This window comes from Natrix helvetica (genome assembly GCF_964273705.1).
Source record: "Natrix helvetica genome assembly, chromosome: 2".
NCBI lineage: Eukaryota > Metazoa > Chordata > Lepidosauria > Squamata > Natricidae > Natrix > Natrix helvetica.
Window position 1 is genome coordinate 296,851,753 of NC_138552.1, and position 22,651 is coordinate 296,874,403.

At 45.8% G+C, this 22,651-nt stretch overlaps 1 protein-coding gene and 1 long non-coding RNA gene across 3 annotated transcripts in view; one reads left to right on the top strand and one right to left on the bottom strand.

The window, feature by feature from the left end:
• The window catches only part of TAOK1 (TAO kinase 1), an 80,112-nt gene that overhangs the window by 33,773 nt on the left and 23,688 nt on the right, over positions 1-22,651 (bottom strand). For both annotated transcript variants that reach the window (XM_081945399.1, XM_081945400.1), the window contains exons 2-5: positions 9,187-9,429; positions 3,933-4,004; positions 2,910-3,011; positions 1,581-1,626 (exon numbers count right to left, since the gene is read on the bottom strand). In XM_081945399.1, coding sequence (XP_081801525.1) covers positions 1,581-1,626; positions 2,910-3,011; positions 3,933-4,004; positions 9,187-9,318 — 352 coding nt within the window. In that variant the 5' untranslated portion in view covers positions 9,319-9,429. The remainder of the gene's footprint in view (positions 1-1,580; positions 1,627-2,909; positions 3,012-3,932; positions 4,005-9,186; positions 9,430-22,651) is intronic.
• Positions 15-1,414, top strand: LOC309388303. The gene is made up of 3 exons (XR_014174745.1): positions 15-370; positions 401-483; positions 927-1,414. It is a non-coding gene; the product is annotated as an uncharacterized lncRNA (long non-coding RNA).

Sequence of the window (22,651 nt, forward strand, 5' to 3'; positions counted from 1 at the left end):
TTCCTCTTCAGCTACACACAGCCTAAATTCAAGCTACCAATGATAGTTTAAGTAACCTTCCATTCTCTTATGAAGCCCATGGGTGGATATATGCCCCTTTTGCTGAAAACTGCAAGAGGAATATCAAATAAAGGAAAAAGGTTATTTCAAGAATAGTTAAGGGAAAAAACCGTTTAGAAATTTTTCTGGCAGTGGGGCAAAAAAGTAAAAAAACAAAAAAAAAACAGTTGAATTCAACAATCATTATAATGTAATTCCGGGTCTTTTCCTGCCGTCAAGTTTTCTATATTTTTGTAATGTTTTGTTGCTTGATGTATTGTGATGTCTTAAGTCACTGTGGCTTACAGACCATGGTTTATATGGCGCAGTAGTTACAGACCATGGTTTATACAGCGCAGAGCCATGGTGGTGCAGTGGTTAGAATACAGTACTGCAGGGCTGAATCACTGCCCACTCCAGCAGTTCGATCCTGACTGGCTCAAGGTTGACTCAGCCTTCCGAGTTGCCCACTATCCAAGAATGGACATTACAAGTAGTAAACTTAGCAGAGATGGCCAAAATCTCAGCGTATCTGAAGGACCACTCAGATGAGAAGTACAAGCTGGACTGGAGAAGATGGATTGACTATATTCAAAACAAATACCGGACTAAAAAATGTCAGTTAGCTTATGAATGAAGGCATAAGGAATGCTACAATTTATTCAAAGCTAGTTTAATAACGGGGGAGTTAAAGCACAAGAATAGTAACATGTTAAAATTAGCTAGCTTATGTTAGCGTATGGTTGTTAAATGTTTATACCCTGTATTTTGCTCTGGGAAGTTGGGGGGAGGGAGGGAGGGAAGAGGGGTAGAGATGGGGGAAGAGGGAAGGGTAAGGGGGGTAATAATTGTAAAACTTATTAAAAATTTTAATTTAAAAAAAAAAGGTTGACTCAGCCTTCCGTCCTTTCGAGGTGGGCAAAATGGGGAGACAGATTGTTGGGGGCAAATAGGCTGACTTTGTAAACCGCTTAGAGAGGGCTGGAAAGCACTGTGAAGTGGTATATAAGTCTAAGGGCTATTGCTTGGGAAGGAAGGGAGGGAAGGAGGAAGGAAGACAAGAAGGAAAGAAGGAAGGAGGGAGGGAGGAAAGGAAGGAAGGATGAGAAGGAAGGATGGAAGACAAGGAGGGAGGAAAGGAAGAAGGAAATAATGTTGCAGTCGTTAGAAGACAGTATTGCGGGCTAAACTCTACCCACAGCCAGGAAGTTCGATCCTGACTGGCTCAAGGCTGACTCAGCGTTACGTCCTTCTGAGGTTGGTAAAATGAGGACCCAGATTGTTGGGGGCAAGAGGCTGACTCTGTAAACCGCTTAGAGAGGGCTGTAATAGCACTGTGAAGCGGTATATAAGTCTAAGGGCTATTGCTATTAAAGAAATAGAAATTCAGTGTATTCAACAAGCCACTGTTAAGTAAACGTGACAACACGACACTTCTAACTACTATTAAAGTTTGAGAAACTGTCTCCAATACATTGCCCAAGTCTAATTTTTGCATGTAATTAATTAGGTTTCACAAAAAGAAAATGAAAAAGACTTACCTTCTAGTAAATCTGAAGCTGAACCTAAACAATATTCCATAACAAGCTGCAGCAGAGAGAAAGGAAGAGGAATTTGTAAGAGGGCAGTACAGGCGGTGAAGAAAGATAGATTTTGATTAAGTTTCCTGTCCTTCATTTTCACCAGTTTGTTCTAGATACAAATGCAGTTGCTCAAATGTATTTCTATTCGTTTTAAGTTTCATTTACAACTTTTTAAAATGTATAATTCAAGATGGTCAACATGCCTAATACTACCTAATACTACCGGGTTGGGCTGAAGGAGAGTGGTTAATCCAAAATTAGAACTGAGAACTGAGGAGAAATTTCCTGACAGTTAGAACAGTTAATCAGTGGAACAGAAGTTGCCTCTAGAGGTTGTGAATTCCCAAACACTGGAAGTCTTTAAGAAGATGTTGGATAGCCATTTGTCTGGAACGGTATAGGGTTTCCTGCCTAGGCAGGGGGTTGGACTAGAAGACCTCCTTCCAACTCCGCTATTCTATTCTATTTATTCTATTCATGTTGTACCAAAAGTGCTTTTTTCAAGAGGGAATTGGACTTTCTGTTTTTTTCTTTGAAAATGTTTTGCTTCTCATCCAAGAAGCTTCTCCAGCTCTAACTGGATGGTGGGGAATGGAAGGATTTATACTCCTTCCAGACAGCTGGACATTGGTATTCTTTTAGGCTTAGGGTTAGGGTTAGAACAAGAAGCAATGGGAGGAAACTAATCAAGGAGAGAAGCAACTTAGAACTGAGGAGAAATTTCCTGACAGTGAGAACGATTAATCAGTGGAACAGAAGTTGCCTCCAGAAGTTGTGAATGCCCCAACACTGGAAGTCTTTAAGAAGATGTTGGATAGCCATTTGTCTGAAACGGTATAGGGTTTCCTGCCTAGGCAGGGGGTTGGACTAGAAGACCTCCAAGGTCCCTTCCAAATCTACTATTGTATTGTATTGTATAAAATCACCCAACTGGCTTTTAGGCCTCATGTGGGACTAGAACTCCGGCTGGGTGTCACCAGGAGACGGTGAGTTCTAGTCCTGCCTTAGACATGAAATCCAATTGGATGACTTTGGACCAATCACCAGGAGACGGTGAGTTCTAATCCCGTCTTAAACATGAAAGCCAACTGGGTGTCTTAGGTGTAAACATCAGCTGGGTGACTTTGAGGCCAGTTCCTCTCTCTCAGCCCAACCCAACCTCACAGGGTCGTTGTTGTGGGGAGGAAAAAGGAGCATCAGACACGTTTGCTGCCTTGAGTTGTTTATAAAAATAATAAGAGGTAGGCTACTACTAAAATCAAATGGAGAAAACAAATATTGGCTCACCCATGCTGTATGGTCCCGCAGGTAGCAGCCTTTGTACTCTATACTGTTTGGATGCTTAATCCGTTGGAGGAATTTCACTTCCTTAATGATATCCTGCCATTTCTGGAGAAGAGAAAAAGGAGCCGCTTCGTAAGAGGGCAGTAAAACTTAAAAAGGAAGAAAGAGTAAAGTCATCTAATCATGGAAACTGAAGAGGACAAATCCCTTCAAATTCTCTGCCCAGAATGCCAGGGCTGTCACCAGAAATAAAAATAATAAATCAGTGCGCAGAAAGGAAGGAAACATCTTCAGCCATATATCTTATAGGATCGCTTATTTCCAGATTGAAACTTGCTTTTTGTATTGTTTGGTTTGGCCAAAAGTATAACATCTCAATTTTGTTATATCTATATTTATATCTCTATTTAACTATATCTCTCTATCTCTATTTCTAAATATCTACGGTATTTTTTGGCATATAGGACGCACCAAGATTTCGAAGAGGCAAATTAAGAAAAAAAAGTTTTTGCACTCCCCAAAATGGTCCGTTTTTCACTCGTTTTTGCCCTCCCCAGCCCCCAGGAGCCCTCTGGAAGCCTCCTAAAGGCTCTGCACGGCCATTTTGGTGAAGGGGTGGGGGTTTGGGAGGCCAAAAATGCTGTATTCTGTGCATAAGACGCACCAAGATTTTCACCCTCTTTTTTGAGGGAAAAAAGTGCATCTTATACTCCAAAAAATATGGTTGGTCGGTCGGTCTGTTGATCGTCGGTCCGTCTGTCCGTCTATCTATTTCTGACAAACCATTTCCTGCCATATCTCATTCTTTCCCAGAATTCTCCTGGAGATGCTAAAGGCCCCTTAACTGTCAGTGTTACAATGCCCTCCTTGCCATCTTCTGGAGCCTGTTTACTTTTTCGGCTCCTGTGCTGCTCTCGTTTCCCATTCGCTTAATTCTCCTGGCGTGCTGGTTTCCTTCCTCCGGGCAGGCAGGATTCGAACCCGCCAACAGTTCGGGGGATTCTGGGCACCAAAGGCTTTGCTTACCTCGTTTGATTGCTTCCCACTGTAAGACATTTTCTTGATGGCCACCACTTCGTTGGTGCGCACATCCCGTGCCTACAAGACCAAAAGCACAGAAAGTTTGCCTTTTTTTTCCCCTCCAAAAAAGCTCTACTCCTTTGATGGGGAATCTATGGCACATAATCCAGCGCACAACTCAGCTCCACCTCGCATGTACGGCGTCTCCCACCGGCCAGCTGATTTTGGGGTCTCTGCCACGCATGTGGGAGATGGGCGCATGTGCAGTGGGGCGGGAATTCGCATGCGCATGCACGGGGAGGTCACGCACGCATATGCAGGGGGTGAGGGAGTGCCGCATCCCCCCCCTGCGCCCCATTTTTGGTCACAGGAACGAGGGGAGTGCGGGGAGTGGTGTGCGTGCAGGAGGAGCATGGGTGGATTAACCAGTGGAAGAGTTTGCCTCCAGAGGTTGTGGGAGCTCCATCGTTGGAGATTTTAAAGGAAAGAGTGGACAATCGTTTGTCCAGAATGGTAGAGGGTCTCCTGCTCAGGCAGGAGGTTGGACTAGAAGACCTCCAAGGTCCCTTCCAACTTTGCTATTCTCCTATGAAAGGTGTGTCATCTTTTTCCCTTTTCCTTCCTTCCTTTCTTCTTTTCCCTTTCTCCCTTTCCTCATCTTCTTCCCTTTTCCTTCCTTCCTTTTTCCCTTTCTCACTTTCATCTCTTCCCTTTTCCTTCCTTCCTTCCTTTTTTCCCTTTCCCCCTTTCCTCATCTCTTCCCTTTTCCTTCCTTCCTTTCTTCTTTTCCCTTTCTCCCTTTCCTCACTTCTTCCCTTTTCCTTCCTTCCTTTTTCCCTTTCTCACTTTCATCTTTTCCCTTTTCCTTCCTTCCTTCCTTTTTTCCCTTTCCCCCTTTCCTCATCTCTTCCCTTTTCCTTCCTTCCTTTCTTCTTTTCCCTTTCTCCCTTTCCTCATCTTCTTCCCTTTTCCTTCCTTCCTTTTTCCCTTTCTCACTTTCATCTTTTCCCTTTTCCTTCCTTCCTTTCTTCTTTTCCCTTTCTCCCTTTCCTCACTTCTTCCCTTTTCCTTCTTTCCTTTTTCCCTTTCTCACTTTCATCTTTTCCCTTTTTCTTCCTTTTTCCTTTCCCCCTTTCCTCATCTCTTCCCTTTTCCTTCCTTCCTTTTTTCCCTTTCTCCCTTTCCTCACTTCTTCCCTTTTCCTTCTTTCCTTTTTCCCTTTCTCACTTTCATCTTTTCCCTTTTTCTTCCTTTTTCCTTTCCCCCTTTCCTCATCTCTTCCCTTTTCCTTCCTTCCTTTCCCCCTTTCCTCATCTCTTCCCTTTTCCTTCTTTCCTTTTCCCCTTTCCCCCTTTCCTCATCTCTTCCCTTTTCCCTCCGTCCTTTTTTCCCTTTCTCATTTCCCTCATCTTTTCCCCTACGTGAAGGTTCAACTAAGTTGATGTTTTTTCTAAATGCCCCATGTGCAGGAATCCTCTGCTCAGCACCTGCTTGGGGACTCTTGGGGACTCTACAGAATTTAAAGGGGGCTGGACTTAGCTTGCTTGTGGCTATGTGGGGATGCTAGGCTGATTGCTCTTTTAACGCCACCCCCAGCTTTTGCTACTCCTCCTTTTACAGCCGGTCCCTGGGTTGCTACGGATCTTCGTGTCTCTCTCAGTGTCTAAGGGGAGCAACAAATATTGTGGCAATTCATCTGTGCCACGCAATCTGTTGCCAGAGGGCCAAGTGGGGAGAGGAAGGAGGCGGGGGTGTATGTGTGTGTGTTAAAATGATGCTAAGGCCTGTTAAAAGCAAGGATCTCTGAGCCGAGATCCCTACAAAAAGGAGCTTGCAGCTCTGGAGGGCGGATGGAAAGAGGTTGGCAGGGAGCAAAAAATGCAAGATATCCTTAATGCAGGCTGGGCACCAGGAACCGCAGCATTGGCCGAGCTCAGCCAGGCTGGTTTGCAGCGCCAACATGATGTAATAGCTAGGGAAGATCACGCAGGGGGTGGGGTGGGGGTGGGGGTGGGGAGCTGCTTGTTTTCCAAGCCCTCAATGCAGCCCTTTCATCCGATCTGCCTCATCATTCCTCTGAGCTGCAGAGCCCCAGGAGCTGGCAAGGGCAGGGCGGAGGCTGGGCAGACCAAAGTTGTGGGCAACAGCCACGCCAGGGAGATGGTTAGATGCCTCCACCCCACTCCCTGGCAATCAGGAGAAGCCCCCCCCCCCAATTGCCCCCTCCTGAAAACAGAAACTCAAGTTTAAACGCCTGGGCTTCCTCCTTCCCAGCTTTCGGGGTTAAGAGCCTCTTGGCTTGCTGGATGATTTCAAGAAGTCTAAAACTAGGTTAATATCATGGTTCTCTTAGGCGCTGTGTGGGCTGCTAGCCACCTTACCCGGTGCAGCCCTTACACTGCACTGATGGTATTCCCTAGTTGGGTGGTGAGAGGTATGCGCACTAAGGATCCCACAATCCTCCTCCTCCTCCTCCTCCTTTCCATAATCCCCCCTCCCTTCCAGCACTGATGATGCCCCCTAGTTGGGTCATGAAATGTAAGAAAAAAAACTAAACTCAGAGTGCACCAAAGAGCCCATAATCCTTTTCCTTCTTCTTCCCACCTCCTCCCTTTTGCAAACATCACACTCCCTTCTAGCACTGATGATGCCCACTCCTTGGGTCGCGAAACGTCTGCAAGGAAGCCACCAAGCTTGGTCAGCACCAAGGACCCCACTGTCCTTCTCTTCTCTACAAACCCCTCTCCCTTCTAGCACTGGAGGTGTTACCTACTTGGGTCGTGAAACGTCTGCAAGAAAACCACCAAGCTCAGAGAGCACCAAGGACCCCACAGACATCCTCCTCCTCCTAGCAAACCCACCTCTCTTCTAGCACTGATGATGTCCACTAGTTGGGTCATAAAACGTCTGCAAGGAAACCACCCAGCTCAGAGAGCATCAAGGACCGCACAGTCTTTTTTCTCTTCCTCCTCCCTGCAAACCCCCCTCCCTTCTAGCACTGATGATGTTCCCTAGTTGGGTCATGAAACGTCGCTCAGAGAGCACCACAGTCCTTTCTTCTACTCCTCCTCCTCTTTGCAAACTCCTCTCCCTTCTAGCACTGATGATGTTCCCTAGTTGGGTCATGAAATGTCTGCAAAATGTCAGCCACCCGGCTCAGAGAGCATCAAGGAGCCCACAATTCAAGCCTGAGCTACGAAGATTCTCTTCTTTTGGCCATCTTTACTGTTAGCGCCTTCTGCCTTTGGAGCAATTATGAGGTCCAAGCGGGTGGGCTGCCTGTCTAGTGACCCTGGCTGCAGGTCCTGCACCTGGAGGTCAGGAAGGTTAAGGCTGAAGGGTGCATCTGAATGGGTTCCGCTTAGAACCAAACCCGAGAAAGGTTTCCCGTTTTTTCTGCTCTACAAAACGTTGCAGTTCAAGGGTGTGTGTGTGTGTGTGTGTGTGTGTGTGTGTGTCCTAAAGGAAGACACCCAAATCCTGCACTAGAAGACCTCCAAGGTCCCTTCCGTTAATTCTGTTAAAACCTGCCACCCTGCCCACCATCCAGGTGGTGCCATCTATCCAGCAGGAGCTGGCGCTGCCTCCCCCAGACCCTCATCTTGCCTCGATGGGCGGCAGCTGCGTGACGTCGGCAGGAAATCGCACGACTTCCAGCTGCCTTCCCCAACGCCGCGCGGACAATGGAAGCCAGTCTGTGGGCTTCCAGGCACAACAATAACAGGCTTTTGTTCGAGGGGAACCGTTTTCCCCCCTTGGAGGAGAGGAGGAGGACGACGACCCCGGAGCAAGTATCAAGAGCCTGAAGGAGCAGCTTGCCATTCGAAGCACATCAGCAGCCGAGGAAAGCTGGGTTGGAGGTGCATCCCTGGGAAATGGATCACAAGGAATCCCCTCTCCGATGCCCGCTGTTAACTCCCTGTGGCATGAGCTGGCTGCCTTCACCTATATGCCAAGGGTGTCCAATCTTGGCAGCTTTTAAGGCCTGTGGACTTCAACCTCCCAGAATGCCCCAGCCGGCATGAACCACAGGACTTCAAAAAGGCCAAGGTTGCCCACCTCTGGTCTAAGGAGAAGGCAAAAGATTTAACATCGCTTGAAGACTCATCAATTTCAACTCCCACAATGCTGGCTGGGGAATTCTGGGAGTTGAAGTCCACAGAGGAAGCTGTCAAGGTTGGACACCTGGTTTAGATGATTACCCATCAGATAGATGGTAGGTAGGTAGGTAGGTAGGTAGGTAGGTAGGTAGATGATGGATGGATGGATGGATGGATGGATGGATGGATAGATGGATAGATAGATAGATAGATAGATAGATAGATAGATAGGAAGGAAGGAAGGAAGGAAGGAAGGAAGGAAGGAAGGAAGGAAGGAAGGAAGGAAGGACGGACGGACGGACAGACAGACAGACAGACAGACAGACAGACAGACAGACAGACAGACAGACAGGATGGATGGATGGATGGATGGATGGATGGATGGATGGATGGATGGATGGATGGATGGATGGATGGATGGATGGATAATATGATGGATGGATGGATGTATGGATGGATGTATGGATGGATGGATGGATGGATGGATGGATGGATGGATGGATAGATAGATAGATAGATAGATAGATAGATAGATAGATAGATAGATAGATAGATAGATAGATAGATAGATAGATAGATAGGATGGATGGATGGATGGATGGATGGATGGATAATATGATGGATGGATAATATGATGGATGGATGGATGGATGGATGGATGGATGGATGGATAGATAGATAGATAGATATGACGGACGGACGGACGGACGGATGGATAGATATAGATACATAGATCATAGATAGATGATAGATAGATATGGCAGGTAGGTAGACAGACAGAGATGATGGATGGATGGAAAGAGATTGATATAGATGATAGGTAAGATAGATAGATAAGATAGATATGATAAATAGATAGATGATAGACAGTAGATGATAGATATAGATGATAGATATGTAGATAGATGATTGATCCAAAGACCAGTTAAAAGTTTAAAGACCGTGTGATTCGTTTAACAACCACAGCAATCCACTTAACAACCGTGCCAAATAAGGTTGCAAAAATGGATGAAGCTCACTTGACAAGCCCCTTGCTTAGCAACAGGAATGTTGGGCTCAGCGGTGGTCATAGGTTGAGGACAACCTGGTGGTGCCCCCTCCCTTTCCCATGTGCCCTTGCAGGAATCCCCCCCCCCCCCCCAAAAAAAAAGACTGCTTACAAAATAAACGGCTCCAAAGCTTCCATGGCCGATCTCCCGGAGGTCGGTGAAGAGCTTCTCCGGATCGTCTTTGTAAAACAGCTCGGCAATTTCCGGGTCCTTCAGGCTGCCCGCTCGGCTGGTAGACGGCATTCTGCTGGGCGGGGGCGGGTGGGTGGTAGCCCACCGGCTATCTGGGCCGAAAATGCCCCGTCAGCCCTAGGGGGCTCATCTGGGTGCAGGAAGCGTCGTTCACATGGATCACTGCAAGGGGAGAGGAAGGGAGAGAAGGCAGCAGGTTAGGGAAGGAAAAGAAAGATTCCCACAGGTTCAATTATATTATTTACTAGCCGATAACCTGAAGTTGCCCGGGTATTTATTTATAGGGGGAAAATGTCCGAACCAAACTTAATTTCTAAAGTTGGATTTTCCCCCTTACCGGAGGGAGCCCCCTGTGAAGCCATTACCATGGCAGCTCCACTGCACTGTACATTAGAAGCCATTTTACGGCAGTACAGTAGAAGCCATTTTAAGGCACAATAGGCTGTATCTTAACAGAACACATACCCCGAGGGGTTTTAGGGGTGCCTTACCCCCCACAGTATTTGTCTCCAGAGAGTAAGTCATCTTTGTACCAAGTTTGGTTGAAATTGCTCAAGGCGTTGAACTAGGCGGGCTGGGCTGAGAGAGAGAGAGAGGGAGGGACTGGCATTTATGATGGTGGTAGTGTCCTGGGGGGGGGGTGTCACGTTATCCCCTTTTGCGACCTTCCGAGAAGCAAAGTCTATGAGAAAGCAGGAGTCACTTAACAAAAATTTTACTAATGAAATAACTGCAGCAATTCACTTAACGATGGGGGCAAGAAAGGTCATAAAGCAGGACCGAACTTGCTTAACAAATGTCTTGCTTAGCAATGGAAATTTTGATCCTGACTGTGGTCATACGTCTAGGACAGGCGTGTCCAAACTTGGGAACTTTAAGACTTGTGGACTTCAACTCCCAGAATTCCCCAGCCAGCCATGCTGGCTGGGGAATTCTGGGAGTTGAAGTCCACAAGTCTTAAAGTTCCCAAGTTTGGACAGCCCTGGTCTAGGACTACCTGTAATAATCTGTAATAAGGGATCATGGAGTCTTAGTGGACGATCCCTTAAATATGAGCCAGCTGTGTGCGGCGGCAGCCAAAAAAGCCAATGCAATCCTAAATTGCATTAAGAGAGGGTTACAATCAAGATCGAGGGAGGTACTAATACCACTCACTAAACCCTTAGTAAGGTCACACCTGGAATCCTGTATCCAGTTTTGGTCACCACACTATAAAAAATATGTGGGGACTCTGGAAAGAGTGCAGAGAAGAGCAACCAGGATGATGAGGGAAGTGGAGGATAAAATATACGATGAACGGTTGCAGGAACTGGGCCTGGCTAGTCTAGGGAAGAGAAGGACCAGGGGAGACAGGAGAGCATCTTCCAATATTTGAGTGGCTGCCAGAGAGAGGAGGAAGAGGGTCAAGCTATTCTCCAAAGCACCTGAAGGCCAGACGAGGAAGAATGGATGGAAACTGACCAAGGAGAGATTCAACCTGGAAATAAGGATGAATTTTCTGACAAGTGAGAAAAATCAACCCATGGAACAGAAGTTGCCTTCGGAAGTTGTGGGAGCTTCATCCCTGGAGGCTTTCAAGAAGAGACTGGACTGCCACTGGTCAGAAACGGTGTAGGGCAGCAGTGGCAAATCTATGGCATGTGTGCCACAGATGGCACATGGAGCCATATTTGCCAGCATGGCAGCCCTCAGGTCTGGTGCAGATGTGTGTGCTGGCCAGCTGATTTTCCCCCTTCCAGAGAGCCGGGAGAGGCCATTTTCGCCCCCCCCCCCAGGCTTCAGGAAAGCCCCCGGAGCCTAGAGAGGGCGAAAAACAGGCCCAATGAACTTCCTACCTGGAACGGTGGTTGTGGTCTCCTCTTTTTATCAGCTTGCCCTTTGTAGCTGCTTTGTATAGCGCCTCCCTGACCTTCTCCCACACCCCTTTCGGCCGTGTGATCCACCCCTGGAGGCCTATATCATCGGGTGGTGGTTGTGGGCACAGGGAGACATTGGTTAAGCAAGTTTGGTCCCGTTTTACGACCTTTCGTAATACGGTTGTTAAGTGAATCTGTCAGATGATCGCAAAAAGGGATCACTTGACCCTGGGACACTGCAACCGTCATAAGTACATGCCAGTTGCCAAGCCTTTTAATTTTCGATCACCTGACCATGGGGAGGCTGCAACGGTCCTAAGTGGGAAAAATAAGGGATACGTCACCTTCGAATAGTCATTAAATGAACTGTTGTAAGTGGAGGACTACTTATATTCAACCAAATTACTTATATTCAAGCAAACTTAGAACTGAGGAGAGACTTCCTGACAGTTAGAACAATTAATCAGTGGAACAGAAGTTGCCTCCAGAAGTTGTGAATGCCCCAACACTGGAAGTCTTTAAGAAGATGTTGGAGAGCCATTTGCCTGAAATGGTATAGGGTTTCCTGCCTAGGCAGGGGGTTGGACTAGAAGACCTCCAAGGTCCCTTCCAACTCTACTATTGTATTGTATTATAAATACTTATGTTTCTCTCCTTAAGATCATGTGTGACTTTCTCCTTCACCTCCCAACTTTCCCCAAATATCGTATTTCCCCCACAACTTCCCCCCTTACTCTGCTCCTGGGATTGATCCTGGGTTTGTTTGCGTTTTGTGTTTTTTATTTTTGTTTTCTTGTGTGTTTTGTTGGTTCAAGAAAAGAACAAAAATAAATCCTTCAACGTACGGACCATGCTGGACAAGAGAAACCAAACATCTAAGTTTATACAAAGGAAGAACAACAAAAACACATCCAGTAGATTTTTTAAAAAACATGGTTACGACGGTGCTTCCCAAATTTTATACAGATGGGAAGGTGCCGTCTTCTCAGATAGTCCTCAACTTACGACCATTGCTTCCATTGCTAAGGAAGAAAGTTGTAAAGTGAGTTTTGTCCCATTTCACGAACTTTCTTGCCGCAGTTGTTAAGGGAATCACTGCAGATGCTCAGTTAGCAACATGGTCGTTAAGTGAATCTGGCTGGGGATCATGTGACCCCAGGGACTCTGCGACCGTCATAAATATGAGCCAGTCGCCAAGCGTCTGAATTTTGATCACATGAATGTAGTGATGCCTGTTAATGGTCCTAAGTGTGAAATATGGTCATAAGTCACTGTCACTGTACATCTGAACGGCCACTAAGTGAATGGGTTATAAGTCCAGGACTCCTTCTACCTTCGTAAGATTATGCAATCAATCATCACCACCAACACTGCCCTGAATTTTCCATTAGAGAATTCAAAAAAATCCCAGTTTTCACAGCAACGGGGTGAGAATTGTAGCAATAAGGCAGCCCCATCTCACCAAACCTCAGCTCTATGCCTTCCCTTGGACCAAAATCAAGAAAATGCCAGAAACCATTTCAGAAATAATTCATCCCTTGACTGCAGGCCATAGAATAAAAACCACATTCCCAACATTATGTCCTTGGCAACTTCTTCAAGGCTGCTAGAGGTGCTGCAACCGAGTTGGGGAGGGGGGGCGTGCTCTGGAAAAGCAAGTAGTAGTGAAATCGAGGTTCTCTTCTTCTTTTCAGCTTATTTCTCAGGAAATTCCAGAGCTTCTTGAGGATCGACCTGGAAGAGTCACATCTGTTTTTCAGGCAGACCTTCCCAACAAGGTCATCTGTTCTGATCTGAACTTGCTAAAGGTGGAGGACAAGAAGGCAACTCCTGATGCCTTAGACAATGGAACGGAACACAAGAATAGAACAGAATAAGGAATAGAATAGAATACAAGAATAGAATAGAATAGAATAGAATAGAATAGAATAGAATAGAATAAGGAATAGAAAAGAAAAGAACACAACAGAAGAATAGAAGAATAGAACAGAATGCCCCAGAAGAATAGAATAGAATAAGGAATAAAATAGATAATAGAATAGAATAGAACACAACAGAAGAATATAATAGAGTAACAGAACAGAATGCAACAGAAGAATAGAATACAATAGAATAAGGAATAGAATAGAATAAGGAATAGAAAAGAAAAGAACACAACCAAAGAATAGAATAGAACTCAACAGAATAGAGTAGAATAGAATAGAATAAGGAATAGAATAGAACACAACAGAAGTTTAGAATCAAATAGAATACGGAATATAGAATGGAATGGAATGGAATAGAGTTGGAAGGGACCTTGGAGGCTTTCTAGTCTAACCCCCTGCTCAAGCAGGAGACCCCCTAGTCTCTTCTTAAAACCCTCCAGTGATGGAGCACCCACCATTTCTGAAGGCAAGCTGTTCCACAGGATATGGAGATTCTCCATCATGCAGGTCCTGGTTGTCCCAAAGGTGCTTTTTCAGGAGGCAACTGGACTTTCTGGTTTTTCTTTGAAGACGTTTCTCTTCTCATCCAAGGAGCTTCTTCAGCAGCGTCTTCAAAGAAAAACCAAAAAGTCCAGTTGCCTCTTGGGAAAAAGAAGCACCTTTGGGATCTCCTTAAGATTTGGTTCCTCGCAGTTTCCCCCTGTAGCCCGGTTACGCTTCTAGTGTTAAACCAGACCATCATATTCTATATATCAGCATTTTAAAACCTCTGAAACTTTAAGGTGGCTTGGAATTCTGGGAGTTGAAGTCCACAGGTCTTCAGGTGGCGAAGGTTGAACGCTCCTGATTTAAATGATCTGGGTATGTTTAGCCTGCGAAATGATGATGGAGGAGAGAGAGGATAAAGTTGGTTCCTTCTACCCTGATATTCTGTTAATATATTGTAATCACAGTAGAAGAAAATATTTGCAGCTCAAGGTTGAAATCTGGAATTTTTGGTGCTGATGATATTACCGAGTTGGGTCATGAAATCTCTGGTAGTTTACTTGCAGACGTTTCATGACCCAACTAGGTAATATCATCAGTGCTAGAAGGAAGGTGGGTTTGCTGAGTGGAGGAGGAGGAGGAGGAGGAAGGGGGGAGAGAAGCAATGGGGTCCTTGGTGCTCTGTGAGCTAGGTTGTTTTCTTGCAGACATTTCATTACCAAACGAGGTAACATCATCAGTGCTAGAAGGGAAAGGTTTTGAAGAGGAGGAGGAGGAGGAGGAGGAAGACGACTGGGGTTCTTGGTACTCTTTGAACTGGATTGTTTTCTTGCAGACGTTTCATTACCAAACTAGGTAACACCATTAATGCTAGGAGGGAGGAGGAGGAGGTGGTGACTGTGGGGGCCTAGCTGCTCTCTCAGCTTGATGCTTTTTTTGCAGGCGTTTCATGACCCAATCTGGGTAACATCAGTGCCATGTTTGCAAGGTTTGCAGAGAGCAAACCCTACTCACTCTCAGCACTGATGATGTTACCTAATTGGGTCATAAAACGTCTGCAAGAAAACAACCAGGCTCAGAGAGTACAAGGACCCCGCATTTCAACCCTGAGCCAGAAATATTCTCCTTTATTGATTAGGATAGCTTCTTGAAGTTTATGGTCATACACCAGGGGTGTCCAAACTTGGGAACTTTAAGACTTGTGGACTTCAACTCCCAGAATTCCCCAGCCAGCATACACAACTACACAACTGTTGTGGAGTACCCTGTAAGACCACAGAAAAGGAAGACCAGCAAGAATTCAGGATGCATGTCAACTATTATGACAACAGAGAATAGGATTGTGTTTGCATACGACAATAAACTCAATCCCAATCCCAATAATTCTTGGAATTAATTACCAAGAATCTTACTTCCTGGTCATGACTTAAGTCTAAGACATTGGCACAAACAAGTTTTTAATCTGTTTGTCCACACCTGCATAGCTGGCTTGGGAATTCTGGGAGTTGAAGTCCACGAGTCTTAAAAATAGCCAAGGTTGGACACACCAGTTCTAGAAAGTGTACAGATCTGCATTGGGGAAACAAAACAACCACTTCACAAAGGCATGGCGCAACATAGGAGAACAAACCCATCAGGAATAAAGTCAGCACTTCCATCTGCATTTAAAGGACAAAATCCCCTCTCTTGAAGACAGCCAAGTCGACATTTTTGGACAGAGAGGACGGCTGGTTTGAAAGAGGGGTCAAAGAGGCCATCTAGGTCCAAACTGACAGCTGGTCATTTGCCTAGTGAGTTGTTGAGGCCACCTGGAGGTTTACCTGTGTCCTCAGGATCACCTGAGTGGGGCAAATGGGGGGTGGAGCCTTCTTGGAACTGCTGAAAGGACTGAGTTGTAGACTGGAGATGGATGACCTCGTATCCCTCCCCCTCTGTTGAGGGAGGGCTGTTCAGTTTGGACCTAGATGGCCTCTTTGACCCCTCGTTCAAACCAGCCGTCCTCTCTGTCCAAAAGGTGGACTTGGCTGTCTTCAAAAGAGGGGATTTTGTCCTTTAAATGCAGATGGAAGTGCTGAATCTATTCCTGGTGGGTTTGTCCTCCTAGGTTGTGCCATGCAGTTGTGAAGTGGTGGTTTTGTTTCCCCAATGTACAGATCCCCACATGGCTCTAAAGCAGTTTTTCTCAACCTTGGCAACTTGAAGATGTCCGGACTTCAACTCCCAGAATTCCCCAGCCAGCAAATGCTGGCTGGGGAATTCTGGGAGTTGAAGTCCGGACATCTTCAAGTTGCCAAGGTTGAGAAACACTGCTCTAAACAAACTGTTGTATGTCAAGCACTACCTGAAGTACTGCTTTCAAACTTGTTTCTCTGGGATTTGCTTTTTTGGGGGGGCTGACAGCCCAGGATTTGCTTTTTTGGGGGGGCTTGCACCTAGGTGGTGCAAATAAGTTTCTAGATGGCTTGCTTCTGCCTCTTTCAGCCACACTGTTTGCAGAATCCTCTTATTGAGAAGACAAGAGAGGAAGTTTGCAAACCACTCAGCAAAAATGCCTGCACAACATTAAGCGCCAGACCTGCAGAAGCTGGTTGGGAGCTACATCTATCTCCAAGGAGGAGACTTAGAGTAGTGTATGAGGTCTGCTTCCATGACCTCTCTACCCACAAGATCTGAACGTTCAGTTATGTTCCACGAGGTTGCTTACAGAGACAGCAGAGATTAAAATTATCTCCAGAATACGTGATTAAATCCTCCTTGAAGGCCTTCAGCTGGCAATAGGGAGAGTTATCTCTTGTAAGAAACATCAAAACATTTTCTGATATACCAAGAGTTTCGCCTTGGGAACTTCTAAGATGAAGCTGAAAGATTTAAATTGGAGGGGAATTCAACCCTGGCAACTTGAAGACTTGTGGGACTTCAACTCCCAGAATCCCCCAGGTCACCTTAACCCTAAATCCCAATTAATCAAGCGGGAGGATTATTATTATTTTTTTAAAGCTGTGTTTCTCAACCTTGGCAACTTTAAAACTTGTCTGGCTGTGGAATTCTGGGAGTTGAAGTCCACAGGTCTTAAAAGTTTGCCAAGGTTGGCCAGCTCTGGTTTAAATGGGAATTATGGTTACTGCCATTCTGTGGGTCTCTGCCCAGATCTGCTGGCAATAAATTAAGACTTTGGTTTTTATGATTGTTTTGTAAGGCGCCCAGAGTTTTGACACATAAGAGGGACAGCCCCAATACTGGAGGGGCTGCCCCAAAGAAGAGGGGAGTCGGCTTATTTTCCAAAGCAACAGAGGGCAGGACAAGAAACAATGGATGGAAATTCATCAAGGAGAGAAGCAACCTGGAATCAAGGAGAAACCTCCTGACAGTGAGAACAATTAACCAGTGGAACGGCTTGCCACCAGAAATTGTGGGTGCTCCATCACTGGAAGTTCTTAAGAAAAGACTGGATGGCCATTTGTCTGAAATAGTACAGGAGAAGCCAGATTCGCTTAACGACCGTGATATTAACTTAACAACTGCAGGGTTGCTGTTTTTCTTCTTCTTTTTCTTCTTCTTCTTCTTCTTCTTCTTCTTCTTCTTCTTCTTCTTCTTCTTCTTCTTCTTCTTCTTCTTCTTCTTCTTCCTCCTCCTTCCTTCCTTCTTCTCTCCTCCTCCATCTTTTTATCTACCTACCTACCTTCCTTCCTTCTTCCTCCTCCTCCTCCTCTCCTATTATTTTAATTTAGCAGTTTCTTCTTGTTAGCCTTTAATTCCTTGACTGCAACCTCCTTTTGAGGTCTGCTGGTATGGAAAGTGGTACAGATAAGGAAAATAAATAAAGGTGTGTCATCGAACAGACAGGGCAGGAGGCAGAGGCCGGCTGGCAGGTGAATGAAAAGATCTGACGTAAGGACTTGACTCATCTCCGCTTCAAAATTATGACTTCCTTGTTCCTTAAAACAGAAACTCGGCTCTTAAGACCAGCAAGTTCCAACCTAATCATCATTTTTGTCATTTGGACATACTGTACAAGAGACAGGACAGAGTGTAGGAGCTCCTGCTTAAGCAGGGGGCTGGACTAGAAGACCTCCAAGGTCCCTTCCAGTTCTATTCTGACTCTGTACAGCTACGCCTCAGCTTACAACCATTTGTTTAGCAACAGTTATTCATTTATTTAGCATGTAGCATATCGTAACTAGCAATATGGAATACAGCATAACAGAGTTGGAAGGGACCTTGGGAGATCTTCTAGTCCTATATGTATTAACATTTCAGCTTGATCAGGAGAACCTAATAAAATACAAATGTCAAAAAGATCCATGTTCAAATATCCTTTAACCACAATTGAGCCCCATTTCTGTTGCTAACTGAAACATTTCTTAAGTGAGTTTTGTCCCATTTTACGAGCTTTCTTTCCAGTTGTTAAGTGAATCACTGCAGTTTTTTTTAAGTTGGCCACACGATTGTTAAATGAATCTGGTTTCCCTGTTGATTTTGCTTGTCAGGAGGTCACAAAAGGGGATCACGCAATCCCAGGTGGCTGCAACCATCGTAAATATGAGTCAGTTGACAATGCATCTGAATTTTGATCACGTGACCAGGGGGTTGCCGCAACAGCCTTAAAACTTGTGTTAAACGTTTTATTCACCTTTTATTTAGATCAGGGCTGGGCAACCCTGGCAACTTTTAAGACCTGTGGACTTCAACTCCCATTCTCCCCCGGCTCACTGGGAATTATGGGAGTTGAAGTCTTCAAGATGAAGAATTCCCCAGCCAGCATTCTAGGAGTTGGAAGTTCACAAAATTGTGTTAAATTTCCCACCCTTTCTTTAGATCAGGGGTGTCCAACCTTGGTAACTTCAAGACCTGTGGACTTCAACTCCCAGAATCCCTCCAAGGCTGAGTGGCTGTGGTTCCCGTCATCCCCATTTGTGCACCTTGTCCCATCTTTGGTGATAGGGGGAGAAATTTTAGCCCCCTCAGAGGAGGCTCGCAATCTGGGAGTCCTCCTGGATACGCGGCTCAGTTTAGAAGAACACCTGACGGCCGTGACCAGGGGGGCCTTTTACCAGGTTCGCCTGGTACGTCAGTTGCGCCCCTTCCTGGATCGGGATGCTCTGTGCACAGTCACTCATGCCCCCGTCCTTTCTCGCCTGGACTACTGCAATGCTCTCTACATGGGGCTGCCCTTGAAGAGCACCTGGAGGCTTCAGCTGGTCCAGAATGCGGCCGCGCGGGTTGTCATGGGGGTACCTAGGTGCTCCCATGTTACACCCTTTTAGGCAGCCTGCACGGGTGCAATTCAAGGTATTAATTATGACCTTTAAAGCACTCCATGGCTTAGGCCCAGGGTACCTGCGAGACCATCTACTGCCACCAGTAGCCTCCCACTGTCTAGTACAATCCCACAGAGTTGGCCTCCTCAGGGTGCCGTCAGCCAGACAGTGTCAGCTAGAGACCCCCAGGGGGAGAGCCTTCTCTGGGGGAGAGCCTTCTCTGTGGGAGCCCCTTCCCTCTGGAATAAGCTGCCCCCGGAGCTTCGCATAATCCCCGACCTCCGGTCCTTCCGCCGTGCCCTAAAAAGTTGGCTTTTCCAGCAAGCCGGCCTGGTCTGAATAGAATAAAATAAATTAATAATTTAAAATTGTCAATTTTAATTTACCTAAATTTGATGTAAATTGTCAATTGAAGGTTATTGGATTTCCTATTTAATCTTTTTTAACTTTTGTCATATGTGTTTTTATGTTGTACGCCGCTCTGAGTCCTTTGGGAGAAGGGCGGCATATAAGTCCAATAAAGCCAAACCAAATCAATCCCCCTGCTGGCTGGGGAATTCTGGGAATTTGGGAAGTTACCAAAGTTGGTCAGCTGGTTAGAGCGTCATGGATGAAGCCAGATGCAAAAACAGGGAGCTCAAATATAGATTCTTAGGATGACCCACATTTTCTTCGTCGGCAGCATCACAAACCCTTCCTGTTGGAAGTTGTTCTAAAGTAAGTTTCCACCCCACCCCACCCCCCACTTCTGTAGGAGTTTTTGGGCATTGGTGAACAGACGCGTGACCCAGCATCTTTGCCCGAAGCCGTGCCACTTAAGGACTTCGACGGGCACAGCAAAATGCCAGATTCACTGGAGCAAGCGCAGAAACTTTAGAAGGGATGTCATTTTAAATCGAAACAAGGGACGGATAAGGGAGGAAGGGAAGGTTCCTTCGTGCGGGCGTCCTACTGCGCGAAGAGTGCCAAGGGGACAATCACCCTGCCCGCTTTAATCAGGGAAACGCATTGAGGTGAAAGCCGGCGCTAATCCTACAGAGCGGCCAAATGCAATTCTGTTTGCAAGGGGCTTCTGCCAAGCCTCCCCCCCCTTATTTCTTTATTATTGCACGTCATGGCTTTCTACACACACACACACACACACACACACACATACACACACAGTATATACAGTATATGATAATCAAAAGCAACCTGCAATACTAAAAATGAGGCAAAATGGAGATGCTTGCAATTAAAATCCTATTAAAAATTAAAGCGAACAGAAATGAAAAGATGGAAGGGAGATGTTTTGGAAAATTCCTGAAGGCTGGGAGAAGAGGGGTGGGATCTTTAGTGCTCTCTGAGTTTGGTGGCTTTCTTGTAGAGGATTCATTACCCAACTAGGTAACATCATCAGTGCTAGAAGGGAGTGAGGGAAGACTGTGGCGAGGAGGAGGAGGAGGACTATAGGGTCCTTAGTGCTCTCTGAGCTGGATTGCTTTCTTGCAGACATTTTAAGGCCTAACTAGGTAACATCATCAGTGCTGGAAGGAAGGGGGTTTGCGAGGAAGAGGAGGAGGAGGATTGTGGGGTCCTTGATGCTCTCTGAGATTGGCTGTTTTCTTGCAGACATTTCATCACCCAACTAGGTAACATCATAGGGGTTGCGGCAAAGCAGGAGGAGGAAAACGAGGATGACTGTGGGGTCCTTGGTGCTCTTTGAGCTTAGTGATTTTCTCGCAGACATTTCATGACCCAACTAAGTAACATCATCAGTACTAGAAAGGAGTGAGGTTTGCTCCCTGTTGATATAGAGGGGCTACAGCAAACAACAGCCTAATCAAGGAACTATCAAGAATAAAACAACAGTCCTATCAACACAGACAGGGCAAGCTATGACATATGCTGGTTGGGGAATTCTGGGAGTTGAAGTCCACCGGTCTTAAATGTTGCCAAGGCTTGGGAGGCTCCAGGCTCTTCTCTTCCAACTGAAAAAAAGGACAGGAACCTTCTTCCTTCGTGGCAGGTTGGTTTTGGTGGTGGTAAAAGCTTAATTAAGGGGATGGCAAAGGAGCTGCTGGGCATGGAGGCCTCGGAACTCGCACATCTGCCCCAAAGTAGCTCAGAAGCTGCGTTTTGAGTCCTCGGCAGCCTTGCTCATTTTCTCCTCCTTTTCTCCTCCTTCGGGGTGCTGTGAAAAGCCTTTTGATCCTGGTTAGTGTTTCTTTCTGGCCTTACCTGAGCAACCTGTTCAGACTGCACACCTGTGCTTGTCCGCCGGTACCTGGCTTCCCCGTGCATGCTCCCTGGCCTTCCTTTGGGCCTTGACCCGGTCTCTGGATTATTTATACATGCCCCGCCTTGTTTTTACGAATAGAGCGGTGCACCCCATCCAGGACACCTTCTTCCTCCTATTTTCCCCACAACAACAACCTTGCAAAGTTCTTTGGGCTACGAAAGACTTTGGGCAAAAGTCACCCACTTTGCCTTCATGGCTAAGGCGGGACTAGAACTCCCAGTCTCCCGGTGATTGGCCTCCAAGTCAATTAGCCAGCTTTTGTGCCTAAGGCGGGACTTGACCTCCCAATCGCCTGGTGATTGGCCCAAAGTCATCCAGCTGCCTTTCAGGCCTAAAGCAGTACTAGAACTCTCAGGCTCCTGGTGATGGGCCCAAAGTCATCCAGCTGGCTTTCATGTTTAAGGTGGGACTGGAACTCGGCGTCTCCTGCTCTCTAGCCTGGCACCTTAATTGTTAGACCGACCTGGCTCTCGATTATACCCCTTTGTATGACTCTAAGTCAGTCATAAAATGGCCTTGTACAAAAATCTGACAACATGAGAAACTAATTCCTTTAAACACACACTAAAACATCTGAAAGTAGGACATCCCAGAAGGCAAATTCACTTCCACCTGGAGAAAGTCTCACTTAGAGCCAAGGGGAAACATTACTTAAGCAGCAAACGAATGGAACCCACTGTATAATTAAAGCCATTAGTTTGGAATGATCAAAGGAAAACTACTTGGCAAACTGTTGGTATCACAGTGGAAAGGTAACCATGAGGTGTCTATTTAACATATAAAGGGGGGGGAGGAAACACCCTTTTGGGTTTTTCTTTTAAACACCACTCAAAAGGCCACTGATGCTCTTTGGAAAACAGATCAAGCTGTCAAAAGCAACTTGAAAGAAAAAAAAACTAGCTAGAAATCCTTATGAATTTAATTTTTAAAAATAAACAGGATTATTCCATTTGGGGCAGTGTTTCTCAAAACCTGGACCGCTTTAAGATGGGTGGACCAGGCTGTGGAATTCTGGGAGTTGAAGTCCACCCATCTTAAAGCAGTCCAGGTTTTGAGAAACCCTGATCCAACTACCGGAAAAGAAAAAGAGCAGCCAAATAAACGAAAGTTACCGATATTTTTCCTCTCCATTTCGATTTAAAAAGTCACATCCTGCTGAATTCTGCCCCACATGCTGCTGAGCTTTGCCGTTAAAACATGCACAATTCCAGGCCTCCAGAATTTGCCTTGACATTATTATCATCATCATCATTATTATTATTCTCGATTTAACATCATAGCAAAGCCTCTAAGTGAAATAAACCAAAAGATTATATATAGTCTTATCCTACCCCTCTATCTCCCAGGAGAAAAACCAAATTGGCTCAAATTTATTTGGCTCGTTAAATTCAAAGATTCGTCCTTCCTTATCTTCACGTGGTTTGTTAACACACCTAGGGAGGAGAGGCCTGAGTCAAAACACAATTCCTGTTTTTATTCTGTCTGCCAAAGTGGAAGAAAGAAGCATCAACTTTCTCGGATTATCTCCCATTCCCCCCCCCCCAAATTCCCAAGATGGCCAAAATACCATCTGGGTTT